The sequence below is a fragment of the Dermacentor silvarum genome, chromosome 7 (assembly GCF_013339745.2).
Source record: "Dermacentor silvarum isolate Dsil-2018 chromosome 7, BIME_Dsil_1.4, whole genome shotgun sequence".
In the NCBI taxonomy this organism is placed as follows: domain Eukaryota; kingdom Metazoa; phylum Arthropoda; class Arachnida; order Ixodida; family Ixodidae; genus Dermacentor; species Dermacentor silvarum.
The window spans coordinates 64,433,601-64,461,548 of NC_051160.1; the positions used below are offsets into that span (position 1 = coordinate 64,433,601).

At 48.2% G+C, this 27,948-nt stretch overlaps 1 protein-coding gene across 1 annotated transcript; it reads left to right on the top strand.

Moving 5' to 3' along the window:
- Positions 1 to 27,365, top strand: LOC119458923 (serpin B3). The gene is made up of 4 exons (XM_049671511.1): positions 1 to 789; positions 24,438 to 24,543; positions 26,120 to 26,753; positions 26,786 to 27,365. Exons 1-4 carry the CDS (start codon positions 15 to 17, stop codon positions 27,272 to 27,274), a joined length of 2,004 nt encoding a protein of 667 aa, XP_049527468.1. The 5' UTR covers positions 1 to 14; the 3' UTR covers positions 27,275 to 27,365.
- The last annotated feature ends 583 nt before the right edge of the window (positions 27,366 to 27,948 follow it).

Sequence of the window (27,948 nt, forward strand, 5' to 3'; positions counted from 1 at the left end):
TCAGGGCTCGCATCATGTCAGTTGATTTCAAGAAAAACCCAGAGTCAGTCCGAAAGGAGGCCAACAAGTGGGTCTCGGTCGAAACGAAATCAAAGATCAAAGAGCTCATTCCGCCCGGTAGTGTGACAGAAAGCACCGTATTCATTATACTCAACGCTATTTACTTCAAGGGCACGTGGCAACAGCGGTTTGATGAGAGACACTCAAAAAACAAACCTTTTCACCTCAATTCCAGAAGCAGTGTGGAAGTGGAAATGATGTTCCAGAGGGAGGCACGATTCAAGGTCGGCCAATCCACGGAGTTGAAGGCGACGTTAGTGGAAATGCCGTACATTGGCGAAACATTTTCGATGGTAATTCTCGTCCCCGATGAAGTGGAAGGACTGCCTTTCTTGGAAGGGCAGCTCACGGAGTCGCGTCTTCGCTCGGCTCTAAATAGCCTCGCCATGAAAGACAACGTGGAGCTTACTCTTCCGAAGTTCAAGCTCGAGTACTCTGCTTCATTGAACGATGCGCTGTCTGCCCTCGGAGCCAAAGACTTGTTCAGCGACAGCGCGGACCTTTCTGGTATCTTTGAGAGCGGCAAGGCTTCTGTCTCGCAGGTCTTCCACAAGGCGTTCGTTCAAGTCGACGAAGAAGGCACGGAGGCCGCGGCTGCTACAGCGGAGATAGGAATGGGGTCCAGTGCCCCCAGTGATAAGCCGGTCACAAGCGTTGTCGTCGATCACCCATTTATGTTCCTTATCAGGAAAAACGAGGGGAACGTAATCTTGTTTATGGGATCGGTCCGTAAGCTTTGAGGCCTGTTGACGAGGCCTGCTGTTACGTACTATATAAATATGATACAATAAAGCTATTGCAAAAATAAATACTTGAGCATCTATTGAACACATAATTTGAGCAGCACTCAAAGCCATTTAGAGGCAGCCTTCGAAAACAACACCTACATATGTTTACGGTCATTTTGCCGTTTAATTTAGCAAAGCTGAGCAGCAAATAGATCAACAGGAACGGAGAGTAAAGCTGTGGTAGTACTGCATCAGAAAAGTGGAATTTGTAATTACAAGCTGTCCAACCTCGAAACTTTATCGGGTCCTGTGACACACCCTAGAATACTTGTTTGGAGGATAGCATCATCATAATTTTGCGCCCGTCGTGATTTGGCGATTTGCGCACGTGACTGATAGGCAGCCTATGGTGATTACTACAAAGTCGAACTGGGTGAGTTGGCGTACATTATTTATTCTTAGGAAAATCGTGCTGGGAAAAACATGACATAAGAACGCATGACGAGCCAGTGAGCACCTCGTATGCTCTTCTGTCGTCTTTATCCTTTCCTGCGTTTACAGACTGAATGTCATTTACGTTCGCCTAATACTGAGAGTCCATGATGAGCTCTACTCCTAGGTTCTTCTGCCGTGTTTGTTCCTTCCCCCCTTTTCCTAATATTGAGTGTCACTTACATTCGCCTAATATTGAGAGCACTGCCCAAAATATTTAACATTACGATTTACATAAACTTTATCCATCGCTTATTCAATCATTTATACGATGCAATCAGCACGCCGAACACATGACGCACCAACGTCCGCTTAGCGGAAGCTGTTGGATACAGAGATATTGCTCCAACAAGAAGCTGTGCAGAAGACCTTAAATTGAGATCGTTTCGAAGATGACGGCGTCTGTTTAAAATAATCCACTGTGCTATATTATCACACATCTTCATTTTACGTGCATCGGAATTATTATTAATAGTAATAATCTTTATTTTGACAGGAAACATTCAAAAAACACAAAACTACAACAGAGACACCTTCCTACGAGAGTCAACGAGGCAAAAGGCGCCTGTTTGGCGCCTGCCGATGCCTCGTTTTCCAGACGTACAGCACACAGCGAACAGCGCTGTCGAAAAAAAAATTGTAGTAGTACAACAAATATGTGTAAGTATAAACTGCATACATCATAGGACACGAATAAAAAGTTGGGGGCGGGGGGGATTTGGTCTGGAAGCGCAACATATAGAGACAAGCATATTAAGTTCAAAATTCACTGGATAATTATAATAATTAAAAGACATTGTAAATGTTACCGGGCAACAAAGCAATGACAATGTGACACTTTGCGCGCACAATATTACAACAGGAAACAATTCGGTACTTTCGTACATTTGCTCCATTACATACTTTTAGGTGACCCGCCGTGGTTGCTCAGTGGCTATGGTGTTGGGCTGCTGAGCACGAGGTCGCGGGATCAAATCCCGGCCACGGCGGCCGCATTTCGATGGGGGCGAAATGCTAAAACACCCGTGTGCTTAGATTTAGGTGCACGTTAAAGAACCCCAGGTGGTCCAAATTTCCGGAGTCCCCCACTATGGCGTGCCTCACAATCAGATCGTGGTTTTGGCACGTAAAACCCTATAATTTCATAACATACATTTAGGTACATGGGACTGATCACACAAACATGGCTTTCACTCGTGTTTTAAATGAAAAAATTGACTTTGATTGTTTCACGATAGCAAGTAGTTCCGGGTAGAAATTTAATAACTCAGGTATCTGGTAATCTAACTGCGTCCCGTAACATGTTCTAATCTTTTTCTTTACATAAATATTGTGCCTAAGTGCATAATTAGATTCGGGTCTCTTAATGGTGCTACAAATGTGGTCGAATCAGCCTTTAAATTGGGGAAAATATTGAGCGCAAGGCGATGGCGAAAAATATTAGGAACAGTTAAGATACCGTTTTTTTTTTAGAAAGGTAGTGAGTGCTGTTGTCATGATAAATGTTCAATGAATCGAATGCACTTCTTCTGTAATACTTGAAGGTGATTTAAATTACCCTGAGTGGTGGTTCCCCAGACTAAAATACAGTTGTGCAAATGTGAGAATACGATGGATTAGTAAAGCTGTCGTTTAAACCATGATGGTAGCATGAAACGTAACCTGTGTAGCATACCTACTGTTCTGGACACCTCAGCGCGAAGATAGGCGACATGTTGTGTCCAGCTGAGATGCTCATGGAATTGGACGCCTAGGAACTTATGTGTGGGTACGTGACTTATTGTTTTACCATTAAACGTTAGCTTTAAATTACTGCTGATTGCGTTATTTTTAGCTCTGAAAATAATATAGTTCGTTTTTTCAGTGTTAAGAGCCAACTGATTGTTCAGTTGGCTCGACTGACGACCGAGAAAAGTACAGCCAAAGTTTATTTTATCAAACCCGACATTTGGGAGCCCGACCTGCTCGTTCTTCAGGGGGAGATGGCGCGTGGTGTAGGAGTGCTTGTATGCGTTCTTTGTGTGTGTGTGTGGTTCGTCAGTTGCGCGGATATCCTGTGCACTCCCGGGAAACACACGGCGGATTGCGCAATGGTGTCGGCCCGCCTGTCGTCGGACCAACAAAAACGCATATGAGCCCGGCTTGCGACCGCGCGCAAGGGGATCTGGCGGCTCAACCTCCCACGCGAAAGGAGGAAAGCGGGAAGGGAGCGCGGGAGGGAGGGGTTGCGGCTTCTATGTTGCCAGCAACCGCGTATACTTGTACTTCGCGCGGCTGCGAGCTGTCGTGCGCACCGTATCTCGAAAGCGATCTCCACACGGCTATTACATTTGTATGCGCTGTGCTGTCGCTGCTCAGTTTCCGTTGAAGCGATAGACCGCACTAACCTTCACTCGCTGCTGCAGCCGCGCTTGCTCACACCAGTGTTTTGACAGAGGTTGTCTGCGGTCATCGAGGGTGATGTATTCATATTTGTTTGTGCGCGCTGACACCAGGTTTGTTAATTCAGTTAGTAAGCGAATGTTTTATGCAGCAGATAAAAGTACTATCCTTACTCCGTATACCTCTCTAGTAATTTTCTATCGCAATTGAGGCTTCGCCTTTCGGGCGAAACTGCGACTTTTTAATAGGTTGTAGAGGCTGTCTGCTGGCCTTTCCCATAAAAATAACAGTGCTAGGCTGCTTAAAAATTTCTAATCGGCGCGGGTAATTTCGACAAGATCTGACACAGAGCGGCGATTGCAAGGGACGCTCGTGTATTTTTCTGGAAGCGTGAACATTCTTACCGGCGAATGTACAGCGTAAAAAAAAATATTTGGTTTTCACGTTATTGTGGGTAGCATTGGACATATGGAGGTAGTTAATTTTTGATCGGGCTGTAACTAAATTGCACTGTTGCACGGTCACCAATTATTTCATTGTTGTTCAGCTCCCTTCAGGCGCCGTTCAGGCGTCTGCGCCAGTAGCGTCAGATGGCGAGTGCAAACGTGCACGTGCCTACGAAACGCTGGAGACTGCAAACGACGAGGGTAGCTAGAAGCCTTTTTTGTCTAGACAGAGTGCAGCAGCCGCGCCTTCATGTTCGCGGCCGACATTTGCCGGACACTCTGAGCAACAACGAGTAGAAACGGCGTGAAACATGCAGTAAGTGAGGCCGCGGTGACCGTTGTAGACGCGGCGCAGTGGACTTCACTTGGGATGCACCCTGCAGACAGTTCGCGCACGCTGAAGCTTCTACAAGGAATATCACGATGTTGCAGAAAGCGTCGATGAACTTTGCTTTTAAAATCAACCTGTCCTAACGTGCTTGGAAAGTGACGGTTTCTTGACCCAGCGTTGTTCATTCTTATTAAAAGTAATATATTGCAGGCCCGTAGCCAGGAATTCTTTTTTTTTTTTTTTTTTTTTTTGGGGGGGGGGGGGGCACTTGCTGAAGGCCTTGACTATTTGAGGAAAGCAGCTAGTTTTGAATCAATATTTGCGGTAAAAATTACAATATGTAAATTACCCGCCGTGGTTGCTCAGTGGCTATGGTGTTGGGCTGCTGAGCACTAGGTGGCGGGATCGAATCCCGGCAACGGCGGCCACACTTCGATGGGAGCGAAATGCGAAAACACCCGTGTACCTAGATTTAGGTAGACCTTAATAAACCGCAGGTGGTCCAAATTTCCGGAGTCCCCCACTACGGTGTGCCTCATTATCAGATCGTGGTTTTGGCACGTAAAACCCCATAATTAAATTAGGAATATGTAAATTATGCGACTTTTTAAACACTATTTTATTAATAGTTTTATATTTTCAGTGTTCAGGTTAATCTTCCTAACAGTATAATATTCTTATACGACTGATTCGCTTAAATAGATTTCATGAGTAAAAATAAAACAGCGTCACCGGGGGCGGCGGGGAGAGCGTGCTCAATTTCCTGGAGGGGGGGGGGGGGAGGCTAGGGGCCTCCCCCCACACGGGGCGGGGGTTCAAGCTCCTAGCCTCCCCCCCTTGGCTACGGGCCTGATATATTGGTTAACACGCCAACAGTAGTCCTGGGAAGACAGTAAATACTATTCCTGCATAGCCTTACCTGCTAAAAAGGATTTTTATTAATCTTATAATGATGAAGAAACAAACGTCCTTGATCGTGAAGCTATCAAAAAGGTATTCGTTTAAAACGTGATTCATTTGGCAATGATGCGTTAGTCACCGTATAGTTCTCAGAACCAATCTTCATACAGCAAAATAAATAAATAAATAAAGCAGTCAAATAAAAAAAGGAATACACAACGCGTCCGAAGTCCCGCTGCAAGCGTAAATACGCGCGACAAGTCCGTCTTAAGCATCGGTAACTATTCAGTGTTATTGAAGACATCTCTGGTGTACAGCACCAATACGCGAAGCTCTTTCTTAAAAATCAGAGACGTAAAATTACAGTTTCAATGCTCGCGACGCCCGCAGGCTACGTACTTTCAAGTACGGCGGAAAGGGGGAAATGAGCCCAAACTACCTGTGCTGCCACCTTGCGCAAAGCTGCGGCAACTCGAGAGCCATCGAGTCATGCGCGGCACATTGGCGGAGCGGCGCCGTTCGGCCACCGCTCCTATTCTACCACGGTGACAGCAATGTACCATGCCACACGTCAGGGGACGTGACATGTGCACCACGTAGTCTGGATACCTGTGTTTACTGCTGCATACACGTTATATGCGCCTCCTCGCATGGTACGCACCGCTGCTGAAGAAGCGAATGCTGAAGAAGCGAAGAACCCAAGTGAATCGTACACCGGCCAAAAACTTTCGACGAGATAGCAGTGATGGTCGGAATGTGCGGCTCCCGTCGTACATGCCTTAAGCCACTTTCCGGTTTTCCAGCGGTTGTAGCATTTTTTGGTTTGTGTACCTTGGGTGTTCTGGCTTAGCGTGTCTCTTTTCCAAAGCCTTCGACGTCCTTGCCTTTTCTTTCCTCTTTTTAGGTGTATATATATATATATATATATATATATATATATATATATATATTTTTTCATACAAAATGATATCAATAAGAAAGCTTTCGCCTTACCCGCCACGGTGGCTTAGCGGCTACATGGGGCGTTGCGCTGCTAAGCAGGAGGTCGCGGGATGAAAAGGGGGCGAAAGGCAAAAACGCCCGTGTCCTGTTAATTGCGGGCACGTTAAAGATCTCTTGGTGGTCAAAATCAATCCGGCGTCCTCCACTATGGCGTGTACCGTAATCAAAGCGTGGTTTTCGCACGTAAAACCCCACACTTCTATTCAAGATTTCACCTTACAAGCGGCGTTTGCTAGAATTAAGCTGCTAGAGACGTGTCGTGATTTATCAGGTTCACTCTGACGGTGGTCATACAGCTTATTCTGGACTACGTAAGCAATAGGCGACGTAGCAGTCGAAGAAGATGACAAAGCGGAGTAGTTAAAAAAAATTTAAATATTCTGGGGTTTCACGTGCCAAAACCAGTTCTGATTATGAGGCACGCCCTAGTGGGGGACTCCGGAAATTTGGACCACCTGGGGTTCTTTAACGTGCACCTAAATCTAAGTACACGGGTGTTTTCGCATCAAAAAAAAAAGGCAAAAACGCGCCTTGCGCGTTTTTGCCTTTCGCCCCCTACAAAATGCCGTCGCCGCGGCTGGGATTTCATCCCGCGACCTCCTGCTTAGCAGCGCAACGCCCCATGTAGCCGCTAAGCCACCGTGGCGATAGCTCCCTCGTAGACCTGTGGAAGTAAGCTGCTGGGAGCATTTATTGTTTACCTGTATTGTTTCATGTACAATGAAGGTAAAAAAAAAAAAAAACACGGCGTTGCGGCTTCGGAGCGTGCATCTTCTTCGCTGAAAGGGCACCATCCTCGCTACATCTCTATTCCCCTCACTGAAAATGGAGCCACAGAGGCAGTTTAGGGCGTTGGCAAGACAAGCCATATAGAGTAGGGCTCCATAGCGGAGTAGTTATGGCTAGCAAATCGTCACATCCTGGTGTTGGGCCAACGGAGAGCGCACCACGCCAGCACACACAAGACTTCCTTGCATGATGGTCTCCGACCATCACTATACTTAAAATATTTTCCAGCCAAATAAAGTTTCGATATATATATATATTGATATGGGGTTTATTGGCGTTAGGTCCAGATCAAAGAGCACCCGAGCAGTTCCAGCCAAACGCCAGCGCGAGGCAAAACCAGCGACACCGATCCGTTCGTCTTTCTCTTCCTCACTTCAGCAGCCATGCGACCACAGCGACGCTTGTGCTAACTTCGTCATTACAATGGCCCCACGAGAGAAGACTAGCCATCCTGGCGACTCACGGTGACGACACGATAGAGGGATCGTAATACGGTTTAAGCCGGCTAACGTGCACAGTCTCGCGACCACGACGCCGCAGATCGTCAGACAGCGTGAGAGGTTCGACCACATAGTTTACAGCAGATGTACAGGCGACGATCCGGTAGGGTCCGTGGTATTTAGCCAGCAGCTTAGACGAAAGACCGGGAACGTGAGGCGGAATCCACAACCAGACGAGGGAGCCGACACGGAAAGTGGTAGGGCTCAGGTCGGTGTCATGTCGATTCCGCTGGTGGGCTTGACCTTCCGTCGTGAAGGTACGGGCAAGTTGGCGGCATTCTTCAGCGTACCTGGCTACTTCTGATATGGGTCGATATTCAGAGGCGTCAGGTTGGTATGGCAATACTGTATCGAGCGTGCACGAGGGTTCTCGTCCATACAATAAAAAGAATGGTGAAAAGCCTGTGGTTGCTTGAGTCGCGGTATTGTAAGCGTAGGTGACAAAAGGGAGAATCATGTCCCAATTGGAGTGGTCCAACGCGACGTATGCAGTGAGCATTTCGCCAAGAGTGCGATTGAAGCGCTCAGTTAATCCATTGGTTTGCGGATGGTACGCGGTTGATGTACGGTGGACGACGTGGCACTCGGCAAGGAGAGCTTCGACCACTTGGGAAAGAAAGACACGTCCTCTGTCACTGAGGAGTTCTCGAGGAGCGCCATGTCGAAGCACGAAATTGCGCAGGATGAAGAAAGCAACCTCACGTGCAGTAGCGGCAGGAAGGGCGGCAGTCTCAGCATACCGGGTGAGATGGTCAACACCAACGATTATCCACCGGCTTCCAGACGTAGAGCATGGGAGTGGGCCGTAAAGGTCGATGCCGACCCTATCGAAAGGCCGCGCAGGGCAAGGTAAAGGCTGAAGAGCGCCGGTCGAGCGTTGCGGAGGAATCTTGCGTTGTTGGCATGCTTCGCAAGCACGGATATACTTTAGGACAAAGCTGTACATACCGCGCCAGTAGAAGCGTTGGCGCAACCTTGCGTAAGTTTTCAGCACGCCTGAGTGAGCACTCTGTGGGTCGGCATGAAAAGCAGCGCAGATGTCAGAGCGCATGTGACGAGGTATTACGAGAAGCCACTTGCGACCACCCGGTATATAGTTGCGGCGGTAGAGCAGGTTGTCTCGCACGGTAAAATGAGAGGCTTGACGGCGGAGCGCGCGGGAGGGCTGATTGGCGGTGGAATCCGACAGAAGGTCGAGAAGGGCAACAATCCACGGATCCTTCCGTTGCTCCGAATGCATGGACTCGACGTTGAGCGCTGAGATAGCGGTGTACTGTGCCGAGAGTGACGCTGTATCGGGGGGTAGAGGAGAGCGAGAAAGGGCGTCCGCGTCAGAATGCTTGCGGCCAGACCTGTAGACCACTTGGATATCATACTCTTGAAGCCGCAGGGCCCACCGACCGAGGTGGCCCGAGGGATCCTTCAAAGTCGACAACCAGCAAAGAGCGTGGTGGTCCGTGACGACATAAAACGGGTGGCCATAAAGGTAGGGTCGGAACTTGGCAAGAGCCCAGACTATAGCCAGGCACTCTTTCTCAGTGGTTGAATAGTTGGCCTCGGCCTTTGTGATGGTTCGGCTCGCGTAGGCGACAACATACTCGTGATAGCCAGGCTTCCGTTGCGCGAGTACCGCACCAAGGCCCACGCCGCTTGCATCAGTGTGCACCTCCGTAGGCGCCCGGGGATCGTAGTGCCGGAGAATCGGAGGAGCTGTGAGCAGCTGGCGTAGCGTCTGAAATGCGTCATCACATTCACGAGACCAGTGAGACATGTCGGTGCCAACGGTGAGAAGTCGCGTCAAAGGTGCGATAATGGTCGCGAAATTGCGCACAAAGCGACGAAAATAAGAACAAAGGCCGATGAAGCTCCGGAGGGTCTTCAGTGACGTCGGCTTAGGGAAGTCGGCGACAGCTCGAAGTTTCGCAGGATCAGGGAGGACGCCGTCTTTGGACACAACGTGGCCCAAGATAGTCAAGGTGCGAGCTGCAAAGCGACACTTTTTGATATTAAGCTGAAGACCAGCGTTCTTAAGACATGTCAAAACTTGGTGGAGACGTGAGAGGTGCGTCGAGAAGTCTGAAGAAAACACGACGATGTCATCCAGGTAGCATAGGCAAATGTTCCATTTGAGACCACGAAGTATGTTGTCCATCATGCGCTCGAAAGTTGCGGGCGCATTACAGAGCCCGAATGGCATGACGGTAAATTCATATAGCCCATCAGGGGTGACAAACGCCGTCTTCGGTCGATCGCATTCGGCCATGGGAACCTGCCAGTAGCCAGATCGTAGGTCCAATGACGAGAAGTACTCAGCGCCTTGTAAACAATCGAGTGCATCGTCAATGCGGGGTAAAGGGTAGACGTCCTTCCGTGTGACTTTGTTTAGGCGGCGGTAATCGACACAGAAACGAATAGAACCATCTTTTTTTCGCACTAGCACAACTGGAGAAGACCACGGACTCTGGGATGGTTGAACGACGCCACGCTCGAGCATGTCATTCACTTGGTCGCTGATTACACGACGCTCCGCCGCTGAAACGCGATAGGGGCGTTGTCTGAGGGGAGAGTGGGACCCGGTGTCGATGTGGTGGGAAACACTGTTCGTACGACCCAAGGCGTGTTCCGTACAGTATCTAGCTTACTTCCACAGCTCCCTCGTAGACCTGTGGAAGTAAGCTGCTGGGAGCATTTATTGTTTACCTGTATTGTTTCATGTACAATGAAGGTAAAAAAAAACACGGCGTTGCGGCTTCGGAGCGTGCATCTTCTTCGCTGAAAGGGCACCATCCTCGCTACATCTCTATTCCCCTCACTGAAAATGGAGCCACAGAGGCAGTTTAGGGCGTTGGCAAGACAAGCCATATAGAGTAGGGCTCGAGACGATCAATGTGCAGTTTTGGGGGCCTCGGCGACGCAGGTCCGTAGAAGCTGTCAGAGGTTCGATTACAAAATTCACCAGAGAAAGTAGCTCTAGAGCTCGTTTGTTACGGGTGACGATATTTGTCAGTTAGCTTCGAGGAGAGGCCTGGCGTAGTGGTGCACCCGTAACTCCGTAGTTATGACGAAATTCCTGCTGCGCCTGGTCTTGTGTCGTAAGGGAGCGGACGAGTTGTAGACATTCTTCTACATATCGGGCAGCTTCAGCAACTGGTGTGTTTCTCGATGAGTCGGAACGGCAATAAGAATGGTGTCGGTAGGAGATGAACATTTTCGGCCGTTGAGTAAAAAGTAAGGCGAAATGCCTGTCGTTGCCTGTGGTGCCGTGTTGTATGCATAGGTGAAGAGGGGAAGGATCTGGTTAGATGCTAAATACATCGAAAACATGACGCCAAGAGTCCGGTGGAAACGCTTTGCCGGGCCGTTGGTTTGTCAGCCGGTGGTATGCTGCGGTATGTAGGTGAACCAGGCGAAATTCAAGGCTGAGGTCACTCAGGAGTTTGGGGAAGCATCATGACGCAGGACAAACTGTTGAAGTAGGAAGGTGGCAACGTCACGAGCAGTTGTAGCCAGAAAAGCGGCCGTCCCCTCCCACAGTTGTCTGGGAATGATCATTAACCATTTGTGGCCGTCAGACAGGTAGTTGTGACAACAGATGCTTCCATCCCGAATAGAGAAATGCGCAGTATATCGGCGTAGTGCTAGAGATTGCGGATGTACTGGCGAATCGGAGAGGTAGTCTATCAGAGCTCAAATAGACGGGTCTTTGCGCTGCTCCAAAGCCATGTTGGTGGCAGTTAATGGTTTGAATGGGTCAAAGGTTTATACACTGGCGATGTCGGCGGGTGCAGGTGAACGCGAAAGAGCATCGGCATCGGCGTGCTTCTGGCCTGACCACTAGAAAATACGTAGTCGTACTCTTCGAGCCGCACAGCCCAACGCAGGGATATCTGAGAGAGGAAAACCGACAAATTGCGTAGTGGTCGCTGGTGAAAGTGAACGGGCCGTTATACAGGTATGGCGGAAATTTTGTAATGGCCGAGGTGATCGCTAAACATTCTTCCTGTGTTACACAGTAGTTAGTTTCAGATTTAGTGCGCGTGGGGTTCGCGAAAGCAACAACTTACTTATACGTGGTAGCCCAGTTTCATTTGGGCGAGGACGGCGCCAAGACCGGTGCCACTAGCATCCATGTCAATTTAGATGGCGGCATTTGGTTAAAAATGACCCATTATAAGTGGCGCTCAGTCGGTTGGAAACGCTTCGAACACCTGCTCCTGTACCATCTGCTTTATATTAGCACGTGGGTGCAGAAAGATGTATTCGAATACCTATTTTTGGTTTATGTTCACAACAAGGAATTTAAGCTGAGGGGTAAAGCATCAACGCAGTTAAGTAGTCCAAACGAAATCGCTATGTATAGGCTCACTCCGGATTCTTTATTTAAACATTGCGTTGCAAGCAATTGGACAGTGTAGAGAAAGCTTTCATTGAAAACAAAGTCCCGCTCCAACGACCTCGCACTCAGCTAATTTTTAGTCACCATATTGATTGGAATCAAGGTATTGTAGTTTTAGCACGCCACTCAGGTGCGGAATTTATTTACACATTTTCTGCAAACATTTTCAAAGAGAGCCATTGTTTCCAGCGCGTGCTTTGCTCGTGGTTTGCCGTCCTCTGATGCAGCCAGCATGCCAGCCATCGCCATAGCACGCCGCCAGGGTAGCGCCACCATTTTGCTGCACGCTCTCTATGAGTACCTGTTGTTGCGACCAAAGCGTTCGAAAATGTTATGTGAAATTTTCATAATTTCCTCAAACAACTAGATCAACCGGGTCAACGAAATTCCTGATTTAGCGGAAATATGAAAAATGTGAGGGTCAGTTGCCAGGCGGATCATGAAGTGCGCGGCTGATTAAGGGACAAACGAAAATTCGTACGCGCTCCTTTTCCGCCTGTAGGTCACAGGAAGTTAATTTAACCAACGGCAAATGTAGGATCACTCAATCTGGCACGTGTGCATAAATAAGGTAGGCCACGAGAAAACAATCACAAAGTAAACAAAGCTACACCAGGTGGTTTCCTGCCCAGTCCCATTCCAGGAGCACAAATGCCATCTCTCACCGTCACCATTCTGGACATTCCGGCACCTGTCTTAAGCTCACCTCACTCCGTGAGGGTGATAATAATGAATAGTGAACGGGTTAGCAACAAAGTCACCTCGTCTTGTTTGAGCTACTCAGTGTTAAACAATTGCACAGCAGGCTAACATTTTGCCTACCCTCCTTAAATATTGCCACGGGGATGAGAGTAGCAAAAAGGGATAGGAAAGTTATAGTTACACGATATATACAGAGAGAGATGGCTGCAGGCAAGATGGCAGAACAGCAACACGAGCGCTTCCCCGATCGTCGTCTTCACCATCTTTTTGGCGCAGTCTTCCATACTCGGCATAGCGCTTAAGAATATTTACTCTTCAATAAAACCTCTATATCTACCTTGTACCTAGTTACTTCCTAAATAACCTATGCGTGTAACAGATCCAGTCCTATCAATCCCTTCCCTGCTTTTATTGCGATAGCAATTATATGGACACTCAAAAGCAGATTTCTGCCGTCGGCGTCGCCGTCGCCGTCGTTGTCGCCGTCGCCGTGAGGTTCCGTATGACGTCAATGGAGATGAAATCGTCGCCGATGATAAGTGGTTCTTGAGGGAAAGGGAAAGGTTGGCGCTATCTTCTGCAGCCCTTGAGGGAGCACGGCTCAGCGCCAAAAATCGTCGCCGCGGTAGGTAAGTGGTTCTTGAGGGAAAGGGAAAGGTTGGCGCTATCTTCTGCAGCCCTTGAGGGAGCACGGCTCAGCGCCAACGGGGAGGGGTAAGTGGGAGCGAAAGAAGGGAAAGCCGAACGCTGTATGTGCGAGTGAAAGGGCGCGAGGGGCGCGCGCTTTCACGGGGAGTGAACGCACGGCGGAGAACAAACGCGCGTTCTGCGCCGTGCTCGCTTAAGGGCTGCAGAAGTAGGCGTCTCTTTCCTCCTTTACAATATATGTAGATACATACATATATATGTAGAGCAAACGCGCCTTCTTCCGACGCGCGAGGGGCCGTGGGGGAGGGGGGGAGGGGGAGGGAAGGGAGGTGACGTTTAGCTGCGGCACCAAGTGCCCATTTATATCAGAGGCTCCGGCAACAGTCACCAACGCCGCACGCATATTGAGCGAACGCGGGCTACACGCCGACGGCGTCGACAACAGTTCTGCGTGTTGCCGGTGCTGCTGCATGTCCAAGTTTATACAGCTTATAAAGCTAATATCATTACTCCGTATAGCTCTCTACAAATTTGCTATCGCAATTGATGCTTCGCCTTTCAGGTGAAACTGCGACAACTTTTTTATTCACCAATACTACAATGTCTGTTGCTTAACTGCACTGCTGACCAGTTAATGCCTCCATCTGCTTTGAATTCCAGCAATCTTGTAAGGTAGACATTAACTACGAGATTTGCTTGGAGAATATCTTAGTACTTCGTTACAATGTGCGCCATCTTTCTGCCCCCAGGCAGCCATCTTAGACCCGAGGGTGAGAACGTCTTCCTGTGGGCGTAATAAGAGCTATGACACAATAAGAGCTATGGCAACCAGTTTGTTGATGCAGGACGTAAAACGGCCGTTATCATTTAGGAAATTTTGCTCGTGCCTTTTTCTACGTATCTAAAGTTAATGCTCCAGACTGAATGCAAGAGTGCTCTCTTTTGCAACATATGCTTTCGTTGCCCATAACGAGGCTTTGTAAGTGCAGGTGGCTTTTTTAGAAATGGCCCATCTAGAGCAGCGTTTAGCTTGCCTAATAATGGGTAACAAGTCCACTTTGAAAAGGACCTGTTTAACGGGCGAACACAAAAGAGGGCACAGGCGTTATACAATGGCAACCTATCCCATCAGCGCCGCGTCTATAAGAACGGAAATTCTCGGCACCCACCAGACGCCCCGCAACTAGCCTCCCGGTACATGCGTCGATCCAAGGGTGTACAAGGTGATTAGAAACAGTTTATTTTTCTCATCCTTGTGATTTTTACTAGATCGAGTTATGCAGCACCCACAAAAATAGTCACTGACGGCAACAGGACGTTGTGCCCTTTAAGAGGTTGTCAGTGCGTGCGATCGCCTTAAGAAACAGGTGCGTGTTGTGTTTACACGAGCGTCTGAAGAAATATTTGCTGCCGTCGACTTCGTGAATTCTTCTGCAGTGCTTCGTGTGTGCATTGCAAACGAGATCCATCACATACACGTGCATTCTAAGCCCGACACATGTTCAGGGCGTGGCGTAATGAAAAGTGGCCGATCGGCGTACCCAACGTACGCGACTTATATGTGTTCTGTGTGTGTACTCCGTACCCCTGCAGTGCTGAACACCAGTCCTTTACAACTTTCAGAAGTGATAATAGGATCAGTAGAAATAATTTTTATCGCCTCAACGCTGTCATTTCTCATGTGCTACTTCGAGTGAGGTGAGCCGTTTTCTGGCTGTGATGTGCCGTGGTTGCCATGACGTCCGAGCTCTCGTGTTCTTGCTCGTACAATGTCTGTAAGGAAGATACAAATCGTGATAGCTATGTGCGATGTGTCGCAGAGTAGCCAGGTGTAAAAATGCTCGTTTGCGCGGTGTGCATGTGCTCAAGAATTTAACTGTGGATAAGTATTGGGGATGACGTATCGTTAGATCAAAAAGTTGCTGTTCCACTTTTGAAGATACTTTTACCGATTAAATTAGGGAGCATCTTAAAATTTACGTATGTCAAGACATACAGTGCTGTCGTGAAATGCTGAAACGCCGGAGAAAACTAATGTTATTAATTCAGATTTTGAGCAGCCTTTTTTTTATGATGTGGACATCGGCGTGGAAAGCATAAATTTAAGGATTGCACGAACTAAATAGTTTTATATGCTAGAATGCAAGCGTCTTGCATGCCAAACAACCCTAAATGCTTGGTTTTTCTGGTGACTAAGCACGGAGGCTGTTTTTGCCGACACCAGAGGCACGGATGATGAATATATTAGGGTTGAGAGCTGGATGCTCCTTCTTGGTTCTGTACAAATTTGCGTTTTCTGACAAAAAAACAAACAATATGCATGTAAAAATAAACAAGTCAGACGAAACAAAGGTATGGTCATGTATGATATTTTGTTAGCAACCCGCAGAATCCCATGAAAGAAATTTTGCCGACAGTTCTTCCACACAGGCTACCCACGGTTACGTTACTAATGCAAGCAGATTAAGCTGAAGGAAAGTGTGCCGTTATTTTATAGATCCAACCTTGTTCGTTTTGTGGTTCATGTCACCCGTTTTGTCATGAGCCTTGAGTTTAATGTCAACAATGTTTATTACTAGTACCAGCATGATCTGGCTGGGAAGTACTCTAGGTTCTATATTCTCGTTGATTCTGCCGACAGTCAGTGCCAAATCATCTACCTTCAACTGACTTGTGGTCGCAAAGTATGTCCATAAAAGAATTTTTCCGGTGCCCCTACATTTAACTGTAAACGTACTACTAGCAATATTTCGTGGGTGTAGAATACTGCATGCTTTAAGCGGCGGTACCACTGGTATTTAGTTTGCACAGGCCGCGCTGCCACTCAATAATCGAACAGTCTTCAGCTGCGCTACCAAATTATGGAAAGAGGCCCTCGCTTCTTTTCATCCTTTGGCATGTTCATTGCCATGGTGCATTGCACCTGCTAATTCCGCTGCTATAACAATATTAAGGATTCCTATTGGCTGTCATGAGAATATGCTGAACACAAATTCTCACAAATATATCAGCATCAGTTCTGTGATCGAAGCTAGCCTATGGAGGACGAACTGCTTGCAAAATATTCAAGTGACTCTGCTGGCAAAATATATGCTCCCTGGATCAAATTTGCCACACTGTTTTGGTCAGTGTGCTATATTTTTTCGTTTGAGAAAATTACTATCCAGCCAGACAGAATATTGTCAAACCATGAATTTTAGTCATATACATGGACACTATTTTATCATATTCGGGAAATGACACCTACGCCTAGCTTAGATTAGCGACATTAGCTTAACTTATGTATGCAGCTGACTTGCTGCACGTGAGAAAAAGAAATTGTTGAGTAAGTAATAGGAATCGCTTCGGTACGAAATACAATACGTACTTATGTCTTGATTGTATAAGTTGGGCTATTCATTTGACACTCGCAGGAACATGTAAATACGAAATGTATGCAAACCTTCCATTTAAGTCTGTGTGTGTGTAAATAAAACAGCACAACTTATTATCAAAGCAAGGCGTACGAACTTGACCCAATCGAAGATATTTTATAGTGTATTCACCTGGTGGTTACTTAAATATTATCACGCGGTGTAGTTACTACATTTCATATTTATATGTCAACAAATTTATGGGCTGTATGCGCTGCATGTGAGAATGCATACGTTAGACCAAAGCCAATACCTGAGGCAGCAGCTTTTTACTTAGCGTTTGCCAATGCTCAGTAGAGTGGTCAAGTGGTCTTCTTGAATATGTATTGTAAACTTTTTAAAGTTTTGTGTTTGGTAGCATTGCAATACTGAACGCACCTACACCACTTTGTACACTAGGGAAATAAATTGCACTACTCATCATTATGACACGTGTTGTTCTTGAGACATACGTGGGGACTGCATTTCGTATAATGCCTTCTAGGCTCATTTTAACTTGGGCCTTTCGATCGAGTGAGGAAGTGAAATGTCACTCTTCAACAGTCAACTTAGTGGAAAACTTCCACCGAACCGATAGCTTAAAGTACAATTTCTGCACAATGTTGGACAATATTGTGCGTGGAAACTGTGTATGACACATCACTTCAGCTAAACCAATAATCACACAGCTCAACCCGCTAATGTACACAGGCAACTGGCAGACGCAGAGGAAGATGTTGCACCTATGCAACCGTCACTCATTACTTGAAATGTGAATGACCCAAACCTTCATGAGCATGTCGATCACAACCGTGCGGCAGCACAAGTGAGAATTGAGCTTTAGAATAGTACCACCATCAAAGCTGGTTTGTCAAAATGCTCTTCTCCGCGTGTTTCTTTTTGTATTTATTAGGCTTTCTATTTTACAAATTCACAGCTTTCGTAACATTTACAGCACTAATGAAGGTCCAGCACAATTACCTCCCCTGGAGAAGGTATCTGTACATGTAAAGCAGCGAGAATTTCTGGAAGAGTTAAAAAAATATCAAGGCTGAAAAACATCAAAGAAAGTGTTTTCACAATAAAGACATGCCAACGGCAATACATGTACATTCATGTACCGTGTGTGGAAATTGGTGACATGTGGAGCCGGAAGCCTGCCTGCCGTTTGAATATTTTACTTTTCTTATTTTATTTCCTCTTTTTACATTTTTGTAACAACCCTGACGCGCCGACGGCGATGTCACCAGTTTTTTAACGCCCCCAATTAATCATTATTATTACTATTAAACTATTATCACATGTATTAGTCAGTTATTCTTATATTTAAACAGGCTAAACCGAAGAACTTACCCGCCACCTCACCCCAGCCTAACTAAGCAAGAGGCAGTAACCCTCAGAAAATTGCAAACCATCACCTACGTTCACGGTATCTTATTGAACCGAATCTGAACCAGTGAACACCCATACATCTGCAAGTACTGTGACGTCCCAGACCCCCTATGCCATATGGTATGGGGATATGTATGCCGCAGACATCCAAACACTAACCGAGCAACAGTGGGAGGCCAAGCTAACAGACCCCAACCCGAAGAAACAGCGCAGCCTGATCAAACGTGTATGGCAGATGCCCTTGGGCCGCGGCTACCTGGGATAAAGAGGCTGCCGACCTTGGGCGCTAACTGCGCTTGCTCAGAATAAAAGCTTACTATATATATATATATATATATATATATATATATATATATATATATATATATATGTTGGTACGGGGATGTTGCGAGTATATACAGAACGTATTTACAATATATGTACAAGCGGAGTTAATGTGATGACGATAGCTGACCAGCAACAGCAAGCAGCGGCCAGTGTCTCGCAATTTTCTTCTTTTCTCTTCTTTTATCCTTCCGTAACAGGACCGCCGGGTGCTGAAGCGCCGTCTCGGCGCATGTCAGGCGAAGGACTGCGAGCGAAGTATGGCTTTAAGCCGCGAAACGTGCACGATTTCAACAGGCGTCGGACGTGAGGACGGATCAAACTGTAACGGCGAGATCTCGTAATTGACGTCGTTAACTTGACGGCGGTGGACATCATAAGGCCCTGTGTAGCGAGAGAGAAGCTTCTGGGAGAGGCCGACACGACGACATTGTGACCAATGGAGCACCCAAGCACCTGGGGCGAACTTAACATCGTGGTGGCGCCGACCGTAGCGCTCTTGTTGTATATCCTCCGATGCCAATAGGCAAGATCGGGTGACTTGACGCGTCATGTAGGTGCGATCGATGGCTTCACGAGCGTACTCAGTTGTAGCACCTGGCACAGAAGGTAGGATGATGTCAAATGGAAATGTGGGCTCGCGACCATAGAAAAGAGAAAAGGGTGAATATCCTGCGGTGTCATGTCGGGACGAGTTATAAGCGAATGTCACGTAGGCCAGCGTGGCGTCACAGTCGCGGTGGTCGTTGGAGACATACATGGACAGCATATCTGTGAGGGTTCAGTTCGGACGTTCCGTAAGACCGCTCGTTTGTGGCTGGTAGGCGGAGGACAGCGTATGCTCCGTGGCACAGGAGCGGAGGAGGTCGTCCACAACTCGAGACAAGAACGAGCGGCCGGGGTCTGCAAATAACTGCCGAGGTGAACCGTGGTGGAGGATGAGATAGTGGAGGAGAAAATCTGCGACGTCAGTTGCGCAACTAGTCGGCAACGCCTTTGTTATCGCGTAGCGTGTCGCGTAATCGGTGGCGACGGCGATCCACTTATTCCCTCTAGTCGTCGTCGTAAAAGCGCCAAGCAGGTTAAGGCCTACGCAATAGAAAGGTTTAGAGGGAACTTCAATCAAATAGAGTCGTCCAACAGGTGGCGGGGGAAGTTTCTTCCGGCGCTGACACAATTCGCAAGTTCCGACATAACAACGCACAGAGTGGTAGGGACCCGGCCAGATGAACCGGTGTCGTACGCGGTCGTATGTATGCAAAACATTAAGGTGTCTCGCCGTCGGTGCATCATGAAGTTGTTCATGAACGACGGATCGCAGATGACGAGGAAGGACAAGGGGCAACTCAGGGCCCTCAGGGTTGATATTGCGGAGGTATAGGATGCCGTCGTGTAGCACGAACATGCGGCACCTGCCGTCGGTGCTGCCAGATTGCACTGCGGCGATGACGGGCTGCAAGGATTCGTCGTGTTGTTGTTCAGCGCGCGTGTCGGTCATGTCAGTGAAAGCCACCACGCAGGTCTCCGGATCATGCGCTAAAGGATCAGGAGGATCCACGGGGTGACGAGAGCGTCCCTGTGCAGACGTCCAGACTTGTAGATGACAAGAAATGAGAATTCCTGGAGCCGGAAAGACCAGCGACCAAGCCGTCCTGTCGGGTCCCGGAGGGAAGACAGCCAGCAGAGGGCATGGTGGTCTGTAACGACCAAAAATGTGCTGCCTACAAATATGGCTGGAATTTGGCGACAGCCCAAACTAAAGCCAAGCACTCCCGCTCGGTGGTCGAGTAATTTTTCTCCTGAAGAAGGTGACAGCAAGCGGCTGGCGTAAACTATCACGCACTCAGTACATTCTGCTGCTGGGCCAGGACAGCGCCGATGCCGTGGCCGCTTGCGTTAGCGTGGACGTGGGTTGGTGCAGATGGATCAAATTGGGGAAGGATGATAGGGGTGGTCAGAAACCCGATGAGAGCGGCGAACGCGTGAGCCTGCTTCGGTCCCCATGAGAATGACGTGTTCTTCTTTAGAAGATCTGTCCAAAGGTCGAGCAACGTCGGCGAAGTTTTTGATAAAACGGCGAAAGTAAGAACATAAGCTGACGAAGCAGCGCATACCCGCCGAGGTGGCTCAGTCAGCTAAGGCGTTGCGCTGCTGAGCACGAGATCGCGGGATCGAATCCCGGCCGCGGCGGCTGCATTTCGATGGAGGCGAAATGCAAAAACGCCCGTGTGCTTGCGTTGTAGTGCACGTTAAAGAACCCCAGGTGGTCAAAATTATTCCGGAGCCCTCCACTGCGGCGTGCCTCATAATCAGAACTGGTTTTGGCACGTAAAACCCCAGAAAGAAGAAGCAGCGCATGTCAGAAACAGAACGTGGCACAGGGAAACTGCGAACTGCGCTTAGTTTTTCCGAATATGGTTGTACACCGGATGTATTAACGAGATGTCCCAACACGGTAATCTGATGGCGCCCAAATTGACATTTCGTGGAGTTCAGTTGAAGGCCGGCTTTTCGGAAGACCACAAGAATTGCAGCGAGTCGGGGAAGATGGCTGCTGAACGTGGGAGTAAAAACAATAACGTCGCCAAGATAACAAAGACAGTTGTTACATTTGCAGCCTCACAGAAGGGAGTCCATCGTTCGTTCAGATGTCGCAGGAGTATTGCATAGGCCAAAGGTCATCAGTTTGAACTGATATAAAGCATCAGGTGTTATGAAGGCGGTCTTCTCACGGTCAATTTTTATCAACAGAAATCTGCCAGTAGCCGGATCGAAGATCAATGGATGATATATTTAGCTCCGTGCAAGCAGTCCAAGGCCTCATCGATGCGTGGTAGTGAGTATACGCTTTTTCGGGTAATCTTGTTTAAGTCGCGATAGTCGACACAAAAAATGTCACAGTTTCGCCCTAAGGGCGAAGCGATGAATGCGATAGCAAAACAGCAATGTCATACGAAGTAAGGTGAGCGGCTTTGGTAGCAACATGAATTATAGTAAACATGAGCTGATTAAGTAAGCAGGTGTGCTGCGGCGTAAGTAGACCGACATGAAGGGAGACTCGATGACCACGAGAAGGCGCGTGTGAAACGGTGGTGTTGATGAGAAGCGCTTCCCGTGGGCAGCGCGTGCGAAGGGACACACCTGTAGCGCTGCACTGCCGACCCGGGCAGCATTGCGTGTGTAGCGCGCGTTGTAAAATGTGGCCCGACTACTACTAACTGATTGAAGAAGCGTGGTGTGAGCTCGCACAAAGAAACATGAATAGATCACACTGAATGACTGCAGACAACGACCGTCAAAACGCTGGCAGCGAGCGGATATATACGCCGCAGGAGCGGGCGAAGGTACGTGCGGTCTATCGCTTCAACGGAAACTGAGCGGCGAATGCGCATAAAGGTCAGAGCCGTGTGGAGATAAGAGACGGTGCGGTCGAACGAACGACGAGCGCGGTTGTTGGCAGCGTAGAAGTGCGCCCCCCCCCCCCCCCCCCCCCCGCTCCTTCCCGCGCTGGCTTCCCGCTTCCTTGCTTGCGCGTGGGAGAGATAAGAGACTGTGCGGACGAGCGACGAGCGCGGTTGTTGGCAGAGAAGTGCCGGCGCTGGCTTTCCGCTTCCTTGCTTGCGCGTGGGAGATTGAGTGCGTTCGCTCTCCGTGATAGCGCGCGTCCCCGCACGCTGCCTCTGGGGCATACGGCGCGCGGCGAAGATTTTATCTATACGGAACCTCACGGCGACGGTGACGGCGACGCCGACGGCAGAAATCCGGTTGAAGTGTCCATATAATTGCTATCGCAATAAAACGCCAGGCACCATCTTTTTTCTTCACAAGGAGGACAGGCGAAGCCCAAGGACTAGCTGATGGTTCGATGACCCATTTGCCGAGCATTTTGTCCACTTCTGATTAGATGACTCTACGTTCAGCACGCGATGCACGATAGGGACGCCGACGAATAGGATTTGTGTCTCTAGTGTTTATGAGGTGGTTTGGTCTATACAGATGTTTGACCTGAAGGCCTGTCGCCGAAATCAAAGTAGTCACTGTACAATTAGAGCAGGAGACGTATAGCCTGGGCCTGATCATAGGTGAGGTCAGGTGCAATGATTTGCGCGAAGTCATCTGTGAAGAAACCAGAGCTGTGAGCGCTAATAAACCACTCTCGGCATTCAGACTCTCAATGTCCAATTCGGAAGTACTAAAAACGCTAGCCAAGAACAAGACGGCCGGGAGCACTTGAGGACACAGGCTAAAGTTCTGAAGCGGGAGGACGACGTCGTTATTGGTAACTGTGACCAGCGTATGCGCAACAGCCACATTCCGATTCGAAAGCACGTCGACGATGGGGCGAAGCACATACTCACCGTCAGGAACTTGTAACTGTGTGGTCACAGCGACGTAAGTGACTGCCTCGGGTGACAGACGCGCATCTTGAAGCGAGCACAGGCGCAGTGGGGTGGTGCTCGAAGCATCGGCAAGTTGAGGCAGTTCCAACTGAAGGACGCCGGTTGCGCAGTCAATGAGAGCAGAATGATTGGATAAATATTCTAACCCAAGGATAACGTCGTGAGGGCCATTGTCGATCACTGCAAAGAGAACAGAAGTAGGGCGGCCGGCTATACTTAAACGCGCAGTACAAGAACAGCAAGCACGCCACACGAAGAACTTGCGCAGCTGCTGGAGTGAGGACCTTCGTCTACGTAGGCTAGCACTCATCACAGAAACATGGGCTTCAGTGTCGACGAGTGCTTGGACAGGTATGCCGTCTACTTGAACATCAAAAGAGTTCTTTGTGGGCACAGAGAGGATTTACTGCTGTAGTAGTCAATGCAGTACCACCTCCGAGGGCTGCATTTCTTAGTTTTCCGAAAGGGTGCGGCAGAGAGCCACAGGGGACGAAAGGCGACGTGGCTGCGGCGAACGGGAAGATGGGCGACGTGTTTGCGGTGAACGAAACTGGTATCCGCGCGGCGATGGTGAGCGACTGTACCACGTGTTCCTGACAGAGTTGTCGGCGCTGTTCGACACGGCGGTGTGCGTCACACAGAGGGCATTTCCATCAAAACTGCTCACTTTGGTCGGCGTGCGAGGTGTTGAGGGCCACGAGTTGCGACAGTATCGGGCGACATGCCCAATGCGGCCACAGGTGAAACGTATCGGCTGGTCGTCCGCAGTTCTCCACTCAGTCGGGTTGCGATAACGAGAAGAGAAGCGTCGGGGTGGAGGTAAGTAGTAGAAGGGGGTTCGTTTACTCTGGGATTGGCGACAGCACATACAGAATGGAGACCAACGTTTTCAAGTTCCTGGCGAACCATGGCTTGTACGAGGGGAACTGAAAGAGGAGTAGTATCAGGGCTTCGCGAACGGTAAGCTGCGGGTGCCATCGCTTCCAGTTCATGTCGAACGATTCGCACCACGTCATCTGATGGCGACGCATGGGCTGTAAGGGCTCATCTTCACACGACGATGTAGCGGCAGTATTGGGAAGTCTGCCGAATGTTTGCAGGACGCGTCGGCTTTTTGCCTGTTCGAATTGTCGGCACTCTTTGATCATAACATCAAGTGTAGAGCAGTTTTTGTACATGAGGTGTCATCGGCAATTCCATTTAACGCGTGCCTGACCTTCTCAGCTTCTGTCATGTCGGGATTGGCTTTACGACAAAGCGCCAGCACGTCCTGGATGTACGAGACATAGGACTCCGTGGGGGATTGGGCACGGTAGGCCAGTTCCTGCTTTGCGGCAATTTTACGGCCGGCTCGTTTGCCAAACAACTCTTTTAACTTCTCTTTGTATAGGTCCCAGCTGGTTAGGACCTCTTCGTGGTACCACACCTTTGCAATGCCTCTTAGGTACAGCAACACGTTAGCTAGTCTAAGCGTATGGTCCCATCTGTTAAGTCCACTCACGTGTTCGTACATAGCCAACCACTCTTCAACGTCGGTGTCATCGGTCCCGCAGAAAGTTCCGGAATCCTTGGTTGCATAACCACAACCGATGGGGACAGCGATGGAGCTGGCGACGGCGACGTTGGAGGCGGCAACGACGTTGATCCCGTGTGCTCACTGTCAGTCATGGTGGGGACGGTGATGCGAAATCCATGGCGGAGCTCCGTTTCCAGCCGTGCTCCCCAGCACCTCCACCAATATGTTACGGGGATGTTGGAAGTATAGACAGAATGCATTTGCAACATGTATATATACAAGCAGAGTTATTGTGGTCAAGATGGCTGACCAGCAACAGCACACAGCGGCCAGCGTCTCGCGATCTTCTTCTTTTCTCTTCTTTTATCCTTCCGTAACAATATATATATATATATATATATATATATATATATATATATACTAAGCAGCCCCAGAGCCGGTTTCTCGGTACACACACATCTAATGCGGGAAAATAAGCTTTCAAAGCGGCCTGACCGAGAACGGTTTTCTCTCTGATCATTTTTAAAATTTTATTTCAATAGTTCCTTATTACTTCTAAAGCTACCAATCATCTACATTTGCAATATTATAAGAATGAAGTGTTTTAGCTTCGCAAATTGCTCATCTTAGCGCAGATACAACAAATTACACGTGTCGCGAGATAGTCAGATTTTGCTGGGGCACTCGCCAAAGAATGCTTACGTATGCATGTCCTCCCTCTTACAGATATACACCTTCAAGTGCATAACTCTTCGATTTAAAAGAAGCTTTCTCTACTTCGCTTACAGAATTTTGGCGCGTACTTTCTGTTGGTTTCTTGCCGCATAAAGAGCGGTCCCAGGAGACTGTAGTATTGAACGGGATCAATTGCGGAGATGGTGGAATCGAAAATTGGCCGGTGCCAGAGACACTGCAATCAGCAGATGTGTGGATCATGATGGTTGCATCGTCTTCCCGCGTGGTCTTGGTGGTATTGCCGTCATGATGGGCCGCCACGTATTCGGTGTGGAGGCAAACTGCCGTGCAGAACAGCAACACATGCGCGAAGCCAAGCAACAGGAACCTTTTGCGATGGCAAAACATTGATAACAGTTCCTTGCGCGTACTTGGAAATAAAATTACACTACACGCAGCGTGTCTCTTATTTACTCGCACTTCATTGAAATATTTCGAGAAAGCTTACATGCTCCGACATGCGCGTTGTATATGCCGTAATATCTTTATTCTAATGAAATAATAAATCGAGTTAAGCATCAGTTGTAGGAAGCTATATATGCCCAGTGAGATCTACGATCTCATGAGAATTAAACTTGCAACTACGAAATACACAGTATAAAACAGAGAAGATGCGCAAAACTATAGAGAGTATTTGCTGTCCTGTTATTTAAATTTACCATGCTGTAGGTAGTGTAGCCAGAGAAGCTCGAATAAAATGACACTTGTTAAATTTCACATAGGCAGTGGGCTGAACGTGAATATCCATAGGATTTTCTTAAACGTTCAAGCACGTTCTTGCAGTTTGGGGTGTTACACTGTTCACTAGTATGTGCTTGCTACTAAGCTCATGCCTTAGGTCGGCATACTTACTGCGAGCTGTCCGATTACATCACGCTATTGAAGGAATAAAAAAGTTAGTGGTATCTGGGCATTCCTTATTTCCTTCAAATGTTTGGCCGTATCTCTACAACTCTAACGTTATCTTGTCTTTTTTTTTTCTAGATCGTATAGCGCAATGACGTCATCCGTACTCGGGGTCTGCCTGCTAAAGCTCTCCATCGACCTGTACACCCAACTACACTCTCTTAATAAGGAAGACAACATCATCTACTCCCCGTACAGTGTAGGCAGCGCACTTTCAATGACCCTCGCCGGCGCACGAGGTAACACAGCAAAGCAACTGGCGGCCGTTCTTCACGTCACCGAAAGGGACAAAATACACGAGCATTTTAGGCAGTTGTTGAATGAGTTACCATACAGCTGGAACTCTGAAAACAGCTTTCACGTGGCCAACCTGATGTACAGCGAGCGCGAGCTTAAGTTCCCCAAGAAATTCGAGGCGCTTCTGGAAAGTAACTTCCGGGCTCGCATCAAGTCAGTTGATTTCAAGAAAAATCCAGAGTCAGTCCGAAAGGAGGCCAACAAGTGGGTCTCGGACGAAACGAAATCAAAGATCAAAGAGCTCATTCCGCCCGGTAGTGTGACAGAAAGTACCGTATTCATTATACTCAACGCTATTTACTTCAAGGGCAGGTGGGCCCAGCCGTTCGATGAGAGAGACTCGAAAAACCAAACTTTTCATCTCAACTCCGGAAGCAGTGTGGAAGTGGAAATGATGTTCCAGAGTAACGCACAATTCAAAGTCGGCCAATCCGCGGAGTTAAGGCGACGTTAGTTGAAATGCCGTACTTTGACGAAACATTTTCGATGGTAATTCTCGTCCCCGATGAAGTGGAAGGACTGCCTTTCTTGGAAGAGCAGCTCACGGAGTCGCGTCTTCGCTCGGCTCTAAATAGCCTCGCCATGAAAGACAACGTGGAGCTTACTCTTCCCAAGTTCAAGCTCGAGTACTCTGCTTCATTGAAGGATGTGCTGTCTGCCCTCGGAGCCAAAGACTTGTTCAGCGACAGCGCGGACCTTTCTGGTATCTTTGAGAGTGGCAAGGCTTCTGTCTCGCAGGTCTTCCACAAGGCGTTCGTTCAAGTCGACGAAGAAGGCACGGAGGCCGCGGCTGCTACGGCAGAGATAGGAGCAGGGTCCACTGCCCCCAGTGATAAGCCGGTCACACGCGTTGTCGTGGATCGTCCGTTTATGTTCCTTATCCGGAAAAACGAGGGGAACGTAATATTGTTTATGGGATCGGTCCGTAAGCTTTGAGGCCCGTCGATGAGGCCTGCAGTTACCTTCTATATAAATATGATACAATAAAGCTATTGTGTAAATAAATACATGGGCATCGATGGAGTACATAATTTGAGCAGCACTCAAAGCCATTTGGGTGTCCTTCGAAAATAACACCAACTTATATTTATTGTTATCGTGCCGTTTAATTTATCAAAACTGCGCAGCGATTAGATCAACAGGAACGGATAGTACTATGACCCAGTATTATAGTAGTACTGGGTCAAACAAGTGGAACTTGTAATTACGAGCGGTCCCACCCTGAAACTTAAACGGGTCCTGTGACACAGCCAATAATGCTTGTTTGGATAATAGCATCGTCATAACTTTGCGCCCGTCGTGGTATGGCGATTTGCGCACGTGACGTTGATATCTAGTCTATGATGAATACAACAAAGGTGAACTTGCGAGTTGGTGTACATTTAGTTACAGCAAAAGTGCGATGGCAAAAACGCTACAGAAGAACGCATGACGAGCCAGTGAGCACCAGTCCTATGCTCTTCTGTCGTCTTTATGCCTTCCCGCGTTTCCAGACTGAATGTCATTTACGTTCGCCCAATACTGAGAGCACTGCCCAAAATATTTGACATTACGATTTGCATCAATTTCAGACACGGCTTATTTCATCATTTAAGGCCGAACACATGGTG